This window comes from Hyperolius riggenbachi, chromosome 8 (genome assembly GCF_040937935.1).
Source record: "Hyperolius riggenbachi isolate aHypRig1 chromosome 8, aHypRig1.pri, whole genome shotgun sequence".
Lineage (NCBI taxonomy): Eukaryota > Metazoa > Chordata > Amphibia > Anura > Hyperoliidae > Hyperolius > Hyperolius riggenbachi.
In genome coordinates, this window is record NC_090653.1 from 221,802,200 (window position 1) to 221,813,929 (window position 11,730).

At 41.7% G+C, this 11,730-nt stretch overlaps 1 protein-coding gene across 3 annotated transcripts in view; it reads left to right on the forward strand.

Annotated features, from left to right (window-relative positions):
* Window positions 1–9,521, forward strand: part of SCAI (suppressor of cancer cell invasion) — a 252,826-nt gene extending 243,305 nt beyond the window's left edge. For all 3 annotated transcript variants that reach the window (XM_068248199.1, XM_068248201.1, XM_068248200.1), the window contains one exon: window positions 3,611–9,521. In XM_068248199.1, coding sequence (XP_068104300.1) covers window positions 3,611–3,757 — 147 coding nt within the window. In that variant the 3' untranslated portion in view covers window positions 3,758–9,521. The remainder of the gene's footprint in view (window positions 1–3,610) is intronic.
* Window positions 9,522–11,730: the final 2,209 nt, after the last annotated feature.

Genomic DNA, 11,730 nt, shown 5'->3' on the forward strand with positions numbered 1-11,730 from the left:
TAAAGGGACTCCGAGCAGTGCAGAAACTATGGAAAGATGCATATCATTTTAAAGCTCTCTTTCTCCTCTTTCCAATGATATATAAACCACCGCCCTACGCCTTTTAGTTTTCGCTATTTTCGCGATCGAAATTGTCTCGACAGCGACTTCGATCGCGAAAATAGAAAAAAATAAAAGGCGTAGTTTTCGCTACTTTCGCGATTGAAATTGCCGCGACCGCGACTTCGATCGCGAAAATAGAGAAAACTAAAAGGCGTAGGGTGACGATTTAGGTGTCGCCAGAAAGAGGAGAAAGAGAGCTTTAAAATGATATCCATCTTTCCATAGTTATATTGTATTACACAGGGCGACTTCTTCTCAAAGTCAGCAGCTCCATTCAGCAGAAAAAGTCGCCCTGTGTAATACAATGTAACTATGGAAAGATAGATATCATTTTAAAGCTCTCTTTCTGGCGACACCTAAATCGTCGCCCTACGCCTTTTAGTTTTCTCTATTTTCGCGATCGAAGTCGCGGTCGCGACAATTTCAATCGCGAAAGTAGCGAAAACTAAAAGGCGTAGGGTGGTGGTTTATATATCATTGGAAAGAGGAGAAAGAGAGGTTTAAAATAATATGCATCTTTCCATAGTTTCTGCACTGCTCGGAGTCCCTTTAAGGACAGATTCAGGTTAAAAACAAACCTACAGTCCCTATCTCGTTCGTTAAGCAGGGATTACCTGTAATGAATAAAATCAATAAGTTTCACAAACAGCTTGTATCTTCAGAGGCTAGTCAATGGATTTCATTGCATTACAAAGAATTTATATTCTATAGTTTACATATAATAACCGTCATCAGGCCCAACTGTGAAGTCTTCTCTAGGGCTTGAGGGATTCTAAAAAGTAAACAAGGTTGTTAGCAGTTGATATCGTTGATCCTGAATGGATTTAAACAATTAGGGTAAGCTCACCACATTGACTGTATTTGAAGACTAGTGGTGGAGATTTGGTATACATTTTTGTCTCCCTACTGTAGTTATCTGTGATCTAAATATTATTTTGTGTGAAGTTCACCCAGTTCGATGACCTACAGACAGTTTTACCTAGTGTAATGATCCGCTCAGCTGTCTGCACAGGCAGACAGCTGTTTGACCATTCCTTAGGTCTGGGGGCTGCAGGTCTCTGGAAAAGAGACCTGTCTTTAATTTGCAAGTTTCAGACTTGCTCTGTCACTGAGGAATTTGCATACACTTGTCATGCAAATTTCCTAGCCGACCTCCTTTGAAGGCTTGCAGTATAAATACCATGTTCTCCCAGGATCCTTTGCTGGTCATGATGGTTTGTTACTGCTAAAACACTCCTGGAGTGTCAGCCTTGCTATTGTTTGCTAAAGATTATCTTAGAGTATTCCTGGGGACTGCACTAGGCATTTCTTCTAGTGCAGTCAGGTTGTATTATTTGTATTTCCTTGTTCTCCCTCTCTGTCTCGATTGCCTTGTCGCCAGCGACGGTCCACAGGGAATCGTTCTGTCTGTCTAGGAGTGTAGGCCAGAGCTGCGGTTGCTACTGGCTGCTCCATCTGTCTGGATTGCATTCGCCCTAGTGGTAGTGGCAGTGCTTCCTTCTGTGTTCCGGAGCAGTGCTTTTCAGCGCTGCTATATTTGGGCGCAGCCGGCGCCTCCATAGACTTCAATAGGAATCATTCCTATTGAAGCGCTCAGTGAGTAACATCGGCTCCGTCAGAAGACAGAGCCGAAGTTGCTTAAAAACATAATAATTCGGCCTCCAGCAATCGCTGGAAGCCGAATTATTTCATTCCCCCACTATCCATGTCGGCCTGGAGGGGGAATAGTAATTAAATCGGCCCGGACTTGTGCAGAAGCAGGATCAGCTATATACCGCTGTATCCTGCGCCCAAGTCTACCGGCGCCGATTTCAAATGTACGCCTGTGTTCTGCCTTAGGGGTGCTAGCCAGAGCAGCGGTTGCTACTGGTTACTCCTACGGTCTGTCTTGCCGTGCGGATCACACTTGCTCTGGTGGAAAAGAGCAGTGGATCCCGCTAGCTCTGTTTCTCTACTTGGTTCACACTTGCTCTGTTGGAAAAGATCAGTGGATCCTGCTAGCTCTGTTTCTGCACTTAGATCACACTTGCTCTGGTGGAAAAGAGCAGTGGATCCTGCTAGGTCTGTTTCTCTACTTGGTTCACACTTGCCCTGGTGGAAAAGAGCAGTGGATCCTGCTAGCTCTGTTTCTCTACTTGGTTCACACTTGCTCTGGTGGAAAAGAGCAGTGGATCCTGCTAACTCTGTTTCTCTACTTGGTTCACACTTGCTCTGGTGGAAAAGAGCAGTGGATCCTGCTAGCTCTGTTTCTGTACTTGGTTCATACTCGCTCTGGCGGAAAGAGCAGTGGATCTTTCCTGTCCTGTCCCTGAACCCGGATCGCACTCGCTCTGGCGGAAGAGCGGTGGATATTATCTGACCTATTCCTGTTTTCTGTTCGTCTGTCTGTCTGGAGCAAACGCTTGCGGTTGCCTGAGGTAGGCAGCCTTTTAGCAAGCGTTCCTGTTATTTGTTCATTTGTGTTCATTCGTTAGTCAGGGTGGCGTGCTTGTCTCTGTTGCGCTTATCGTGTGGAGACCGCGCCGTAAATGCGCTTGTCGCTGTTGCGCCTAACGCGCGGTGACCGCGTTTAGGTATTGCGTTTGTTATTTTTGTTGACATTCTCATTGTATGATATGCTGTGCCTTTCGCTCTGCTCCTGTGTTTAAAATTTACTCTGTCTTGTGTCACTGTTTGCAATCGCCACTCTTGCGATTGCGTTCACATTTTAGTTTTCGCTGTTGTATGTCGATCGTCGCCGGGCAGCGACTAGATTGGTAGACATACATACATTCTGTCTCTGCTCTCTCCTTCGAGAGAAACTATCCTGCTCCATATTGCCCCATTACGTACAATCCTTATCTGGCATCTGTGGCTGTGCAGAGGATCTGTTCCTCTGCACTCCACAGCTCCATCTGCCGGTTGGAATTCCTCTCTACAGATGCATCCGCACCTTAGCTGGGTTCTCTTATCCAAATGTTTGTGGAGGATTTCCGTGGTGTCGGCGCGCAGGTTGTGCGCTGACCACGGAGATAATTCCACATTCGTTACACCTAGTATTCTTTTAAATGAATGATATACTAAAGCCAGGGTGAGTTCCCAAGATATAGCATAAAAGGGCTATAGTCACAAAACTTCCCATAAACGACTTTTTTTTATCGCCCAATTGATAAAAATAACCTTTCAGCATATTTAAGCACAGCACAAGCAAAATAATCACTCAAAGTAAGTTGTTCATGATTAACTTAATTTCAATAATATGTTTCTTACCTTAAGTATATTATGTTTTTGCTCTTTGGAAGCTTAAAAATGTAACATAGATAAGGTTGAAAACAGAGGAAAACAGTTGAAAAGGCTTTGTAAATCATGCCCAATGTGTTTAGAATCATTCAGAGGTGCACAAAATGGACCATAAACAAAAGAGGAAAGAATTCTTATCATGTAAAACTTCAAACAATTATCTTTTTGTTTTGTTTTTCATAAAGTATCTTCATTCTTGCTAAGCTATAGTGCTGTTTCTGTCTTTCAGGAAACTAGGAACTATCCAGAAACCTACCCCACTCTTCCTCGGGATGAATTGGTAGAGAACCTTCACCTGCAGAAACAGATTTTGGAGTTGGCTTCCATATTAGATGTGAGGAACCTATTTCTTGAGACAACTATGGATGAATACTGAGCAGAGTACCAATTTTACTTGAACATTCATGGCTTTTAAGCCACAAACTCTGAAGGTGCATTTTTGTAATGCAAAGCTCTTAAAATTAAGAGTACATGACCTTTTTATTTTGTAAATTTGAGTAAGCCCCTCCCTGAAAAAAGGTACGGAGGAGACTGTTGTGTCTGCACTTTCCCCGCCTTATTCCCCCACGTATGGTCAGTAGTGTGGCACCTAGTGCTTGTGTTTCCGCTTGCAGGTCGATGCCTCTAGCTTTCCTGCGCATGATGTTTTTAGGTGTTCTGTCCTGGAATGAAGAATTGTCCTCTCCCTGCAGCATGGAGATTCCATTTTCTTTAAGAAGCAAGAGAAGTGTTGAAACACCATCATTCAAGGTCTCTTCATCAAGAGATTTTACTGCCCATTTTCACTGCATCAAGAAAAATTCTGCCATCCACGTGAGGCAGATATCGGTTAATGTCTGCATTTTATTCTTGTTGAACTGGTCAAATATTTTTATGATGGTACTTTGGAAAGCTTATGTTTATTAGTTAATAAACAGATGGGAATTGGTAAGACAGAAGGGTCATCAAACAACTCCTGGTAAATAAGATAAAATAAGTAAAACTACTAGATGAAATTAATAATTTACACCAACAGCTAGTGTTATCACTGTTCCTTGCATTAGGACACCTGCTATCCTAACGTTATGCCAATAGTAGCAGGACATAACAAACTGTTCTTATAGTTTGTGTTTGGTTGGTCTCAGTATGGATTATTATGGTCCTAGTATCCATTAGTATGTCCTGTCCTGGATTGTAGCATAATTGGGCAGGGCCCTCTTCTCCCTCTGTATCATAGTTTGTGCTTAGTTATTATTCAATGCTGCATAATAGGTAAGTACTTTTTATAAATTAAGGATAGTAATAAATACTCTTTTTTTTCTAATTAAATTTCCAACATAATCCAATGTGGCTGTACCTCTTCACTTCTCATATCATCAGTTTGTGATGAATGTGGGATAGCTTAATGTGACATAAGTCATTTACCAGCATTATTACCATTGTCGTGTCACCCCCCAAACAGTATACCCTTTCAGTGAAAGGGACAGTAAGGCCTCCCAAGAGAGCATGGGAATAATGATGGGCCAGATTCCTAGTATCTATGGGAGGTGGTTTGTAAGACTACCTACATCGTAAGAAGGTGACGTAGATACCACTTACCCGCCCTTCCTAGAGAAAACTAGTGGAACCCATAAAAAAAACCTAACTGGACAGAAAATGAAATATAAATAAGTATAATAATCTGTAAAATAATGTTGCCTACATGAGAAGGGTAGGAATAGGGATAAAGAAATTGACTATCCAGCCCAGATGCCCTCTTCAGTAACCAAAAGATTTAAACTTCAATTCACTTACAGTATAAGCTCTATGCTGTAATACAGATGTGGATTACCAAGAATTTACCATCTTCCTAATGTAGAGAGGGCCTAGTTTTCTAAGATGTCTCCAACAGGGATATCATAAGTGACATAGCAAACCAAAACTTATCTTATTTTTTGTATTTTGTTTACTGCTGTTAGGTGGCAGCCCTCTCCTGGGTAATTTTGAAACATAGGGGTTGATGCACAAAGCTGTGGTAATATTGCTGTGTGCACACAGTGCATGGCAATATTACCATTACTATTGGAAATAGGTTACAGCGAGTTATGTTATTAGCGCAACCGTGGTACTTAAGTAACGCAAGCGTTTCTATGGTAAAGGCGTTACTAACGCACATCACCGTAGCAGCTCGCAGTACTCTAGTAACATGGGTCACGTTAATAGCGTAAGTTGTGGTGACCTACTGCCAGTAGTAACAGTAATACAGTGGGATTAATGGTCACAGGATGTCATAATGCATGGAACAGGGGCAAACATGCTGCCCAATGATATGTTTTTTTAATGAACAAAGTACTGTCAGCTACATAGTGGCAGAATTCCTGTTTTGTTCAATACAAGCCAGATGGTGATAACTGAAAGCTGATCACAACCTCAATGGATTATTATTTTACTTGAACTTGATATGGATTTGATGCCCTTATGGTTCATATGCTGAGACTCTGGTCAGAAAGCCCCCTTTTCCCACATCGTGGTTGTGTCAAGGCATTTCTAGACTCCATGCCAAGCAACTGTAGCATTTGGCTTGGGTTACACATCAATAGGCAGGAGTGTGTGGAGAATTTAGCTTGGGGCTAAGTGCATCAGCTACTTGGTATTTAGCCAAAAGATGCCGGTTATGGTAGTGCAAGAAATCTTCCCAGCTGGGCTTAGAGCTTTGCACTAGTCCGTCCAAACTGAAATAATGTTTTGTGTGGAGACCTTTAAAGGACATCTATCACAAAAAATATATATATATTTGTCAGTACTGTATAATGTTAACATCATTTTACACATTTTACATTTTGCTTTGAAAAATATCTGCCTTTATTTTCTAAAATATTTCCATCAGTTTTTCTATGTAAAAACTCAGTACTATGGAAATAGAACTGTGCCATTAACAGTTGGGGGTGACTTAAGCGGATTACAACAACTTTTCTCTTTTGTTACATATAAAAAGCTACAGAGCATTTATAAAGAGGTGCAATCACAATGGGATTTATGTTGTTGTTGTAACACCTCTTTATAAATGTCCTGCAGCTTTCAAATGTAAAAATAAAGTTGTATAATTAGCCTTTAGAAGGGTTAACACTTAACATTTGTGCACATTTTGTGAATGTACGAAAACACGTTCGCCACACAGCTAATGGAAATCAATGGGGAATCACACTTCTGCTAAAATGACTATTTTTGCATGTGCGAGAAAAAACGTCTTGCAGCATAAATGTACACATCACATGCAAATTCCCATGGGCTTTCATTACCAAATGCAGGCGAAAATTATTTCATTTTTTTCACTATGATAGGTGTGATCCCCGCCTCATTAACCCCTAGTGTTAATGCACTTGCCTTTTTTCAACTTATCAAGTTTTTTCATAAAAAAAATGACTGATAGATCTTGGAGAATAAAGGCAAATATGCTACAAATTAAAACAAACCTGAAGCTAAAAAAAAAAAAAACAACAACTTATGATATAATGAATTGTATGTGTAGTACGGATAAAGAATAGAACATTAGTAGCAAAGATGAACCTCATATTGTTATTTTCCGTTATATATCTTTTTTTTTATAACATTGCATCATACTGTCACAGTTGCAGTTTTAAAACCACAGTGTCTTTTAGGCTATAAAACAAAGCAGAGATAATGACCCTGTGAACTTTCCTGCAGTGAAACCTTATCTCAAGCTGTCTTGCTGTTTGTTGTCTGTTTAAGTGCTTCAGAAAACAAGACTATTCCACCCGGTGGGTCGAAGAGCTCAGAGTAGCTCTTTGGCATAGATAACTGGTTTTTGTTTTTTTAACTCTTCCTGTACTGGAAAACAATATGAGACTCTTTTCTTTGCCACTACTGTTCTATTTCTTAGCTGAACTACACATACAATGCATTATCTCATAAGTTTATTTTCACTTCAGGTTTGCTTCAAAGTGTCCTCTGTGATTATTAGAATGGCGGTAATAGTATACAATATTAACAAAAAAATAAACCTTTTCCTGAGAGATGTCCTTCAATATTTCTCTGCACACCCTCCCTATATTCCATGTATGTGTCCAACTGTGTGCCAAAGAAACACAACTTTGAGTAGGTCTTTAACGCCCCTCTGGGATCAGTGTACTTAACACTGAGTGTGTGGAAATAAAACTGTTACATGTAGAGGAGTTGGAATTCAAACCTGTGTTTGACACATGGTCAACATTACATAGTAGTGCCTTATGTGTTATGAATATAATTTATTTTAACCAAAACTCTTGTTCATTTTTTTAAAAAATTGTGTGATGAATTGTTCTTTGTGGATAGATTAAGGAAACTGCATGTAGAAAGTAAGCTTGCAATTTTTCATTTGTTTGTTACCGTCAATGGATATTCCACGGTTGTTCAGAACTATTTTACTGTACAGTAGCTTTAAACACAACTAGTCAACTACAGGCATTCATAATATGAATCTCGCTTTCGAAAAACTCTTACCTGCCAGGGATGGTTTTAAATAGCTTCTTCCAAAATTCAGCTAAGGATTGTGTCTGTGGGTTTCATGGGAGACACCAACGGTGTAATGAAGGCCGGTTCTGTAGACAGCGGCAGGCAGGTAGGATAAGTAAAACTTCTCCAGAAGTTCTACTTTTGCTGCTGTCGGTGTCTTCTCTCTGCTCCTACCTTTGTCCTGCATTGAAAATGAGGCTTTCTACAAGAGAAAGCCTAGATTTTGCTAACCCCTCTGGCCGTTGGAAGTGCTACCAGAACAGTTTTCAATATAAGCAGTCTTAATACCTGTAAACACTTGCAACTTGGGTCACCTGGAACAACTAAGATTGTTTTGCTCAAGTTTGACAAATATGTACAAGTATCCCATGATGCTCACCAATTGCTCATTAGCATCTATATGTATGGGCCTTGAAAGGACAATCTTTAAATGGTTCAGAGGGAGAACCTATAAAGATTTGTCAAACCAAGTGCAGGTCTCAGGAAGATCAGTCGAGTTTAACTACAATAGCAATAGATATAAAGAATATGGCCACAAAGTGGACACTGGAAAAAGACATACCTAACAGAGATGAAAGGGCTGTCACTTAAACCTAAAGGGTGCTATGCCTCCATTCTCGCAATACTCCTTTATTACTGAAACTGAAATGGTACAGAAGGGAGATATTTCTAGCCAAGTAGAGAAAATCTCCAAATCCTTAAAAGTAAGTTTTCCTTGTAAATACTTAGTGGCTACCGTGGAGTCACGGTCATGAAGCCATAGACGCTTTGAGATAGCAGATCGGTCTTCTGGGAAGTGGCCTGGGCTCTTCACTCACCAGAGACCTCAGGGACGCATAACTGATTCTTTGCAGCCACATTGGAGCAATGAAGTTCATGAACGCATTCCCCCTTTTCTATTACCCTAGTATCAGGGCTTAAAGGGTGGAAAGCATACAACATAGGAAATTGCCAGGACTGGGCTGATGTATCAATGATTTTTGACCCACCCCAGGAGTCCAGAGGAGAAAAAGTTGGAAGGTTTCTGTTGGTGTGGGACTACAGAAGACCTAATTATTGGATACCCTGATGTCTTGTGATCTGAAGGAAGACTTCTGCACTGAGACTAAAATTCCAAATTACAATAAATAGGATAGATCTACATACTTGTAAGTTCTCTGCTTTGATACTTTTATTTCAGCATACATGCTGATAACTGGCACAAACTTTCCGGCCCCCACAGCTGTTTGTGCTGAAGGACACTTTGTGATGCTCTAGAACGTCAGTTGTCAGTGTACATGATGGAATAGAAGCATCAGAACAAGAGCGTGTGAGTGTGTGGATCTGTTCTAATTATTGTACTACAATTGTGTGATGCAAACCCATCCAATGATTTCTAACGGTTTGGCAACTATTTTTTGTTTTCGGTCTATGAATCCTTAAATCCTGTTTTTCTTGTCTACATCCTTAAAGGATACCAGAGCCCAAACACATAAGAAACAGGGGGAGCAGGTATGTTTTGTGAGACTTCCCCCGTTCTTTCTGCCGCCTCCTGTGGCTGCTATTGGCCTGTGACCCCGTCTTCTGGACAGCTGGGTCAGGAGCATCGGGGCTTTGGCCAGGCTGCATGCGTGCTATAGCACGCAATCTCTGCCGCAACGCGTAAATAAGTACGGAACCCCCAGTCAGGAGCGCACTGCACTTGCGTGTGAGCATTCCTGGTCGGGGGTTCCGTACTGATGCCCGGCCAGAAAGCCGCAATGCTCTAGACCCAGCTGTCCAGAAGACGGGGCCACTGGGCAATTGCAGCTACAGGAGGCGGGAGAACGGGGGAAGCGGTGAGCATCAGGACAGCTCATCATACATACCTGCTCCCCCCGGTTCTCATATATGTTTGGGCTCTGGTATCCTTTAAAAGCCTTAAGTTTCCTGGCATCCTGCTGATCTTTCCTGCATCAGTAATGTCTGAATCACATACCTGAAACAAGCATGCAGCTAATCCAGTCAGACTTGAGTCAAACATTTGATTTGCATGAAGTTCAAGGTCTATTTTTAAAGACGCGTACACAACTTTGATGGTTGTTGCCCATCAAGGATTGGGACCCAATCCCCTTGGGCACCATCGCTCTGCCAGACTGCACAGACATACATAACCACACCTCTGTCATATCAAAGGCGGTATATGTCAAAAGAACGTGATTGGCTTACTTTGTAGACATGCTGACAAATGCCCACCTTGCACCGCCGTGGCAGCTTGGCCAGTGTCTGGGGGGGGGGGATCAAATCCACAAACATCAGTCCGGAGGATGCCTTTCCTCTTGCCTGTGGCCTTGCTGTACTTTATTGTCAAAAAGCAGAGCCAAGTTCTCTCTGGGAACATGGCAACCAGGGCTACCTCCATAACTGTGGCCCTTGTCTGACCTATAAACAAAGATCTACTGGAGGTTTTCCCTAGATGCAGCATCTCCTTCCGTGGTGAATAGTATCCTGTCCTTAACCAGGAAACATCAAAACTTAGGATTAATAACGAGGCCTTAATTTTGTAGGAGTGGTACTGTTGTTTCTTGCTCATGGGGAGAAGTCTTACTTTTATGGTATTATCACTAGAAGATAACTGGGGAAAGAAGAATTTCTGGCCCTTTTTTTGGTTAAAATCTGATACTCTACTACAGGTAAATGGGGGCACAGTAGTGAGTTCAACTGTCTGCCAGGTGTTCGCTATTAGAAGACAATATAATTACATTTAAACTGGTGATGTTGTCTGTACCAGACAATCCTATGTTAAATTTTATTTTCAACTGTAAACTTAAAAAAAACAACTTAAGTCTGGAAGGTCAATCAGAAATGTCTTCTTTGGTGCATTAGAAACACTCTGGTTATGAATGTAATGACAACTTGATGTAACAGAATACAGTCCAGGTACTTGGCTATAGAGAAAGTACATCCAGATATTTTGGAGGTACATATTCTCACCTAAGGGCTTATAGGGGGGGGATGTAAGTAGCCACATTTGTTACATTTGATTTTCAAGATGCAGCATGTTTTAGTGGGCAAACTGGAGTACATAAAGCAGGGGCGTAACTAGAAATCACTGGGCCCCCCTGCGAATATTTGGATGGGGCCCCCCCCATAGGTGCCAAATAATCGTAATGGGGCAGCGTTTCACTGTAAATTAATTGTAAAGTGGGCAGCATTTTACCAGACAATCGTAATGTGGGCCAGAAAATCGTAATGTGGGCAGAGTTCACCAGAAAATCGTAATGTGGGCCTTTAGAAAATCATAATGTGGGCAGAGTTCACCAGAAAATCGTAATGTGGGCACCAGTCACCAGAAAATAGTAACGTGAGCAGCAGTCACCAGAAAATTTTTACGTGGGCAGCATTTACCAGACAATCGTAATGTGGGCAGCGTTCACCAGAATATCGTAATGTGGGACAGAAAATCGTAATGTGGGCAGAGTTCACCAGAAAATTGTAACATGGACAGCATTCACCAGACAATCGTAACTTGGGCAGTGTTCACCAGAAAATCGTAATGTGGGCCAGAAAATCGTAATGTGGGCAGCGTTCACCAGAAAATCGTAACGTGGACAGCATTCACCAGACAATCGTAACGTGGGCAGTGTTCACCAGAAAATCGTAATGTGGGCCAGAAAATCGCAATGTGGGCAGCAGTCACCAGAAAATCGCCATCTGGGCAGCAGTCACCAGAAAATTGCAATGTGGGCATCAGTCACCAGAAAATCCTAATGTGGGCAGCAGTCACCAGAATATCGTAATGTGGGCAGCAGTCACCAGAAAATCCTAATGTGGGCAGCAGTCAGTCACCAGAATGTCGTAATGTGGGCAGCAGACACCAGAAAATCCTAATGTGGGCAGCAGTCACCAGAAAATCGCAAT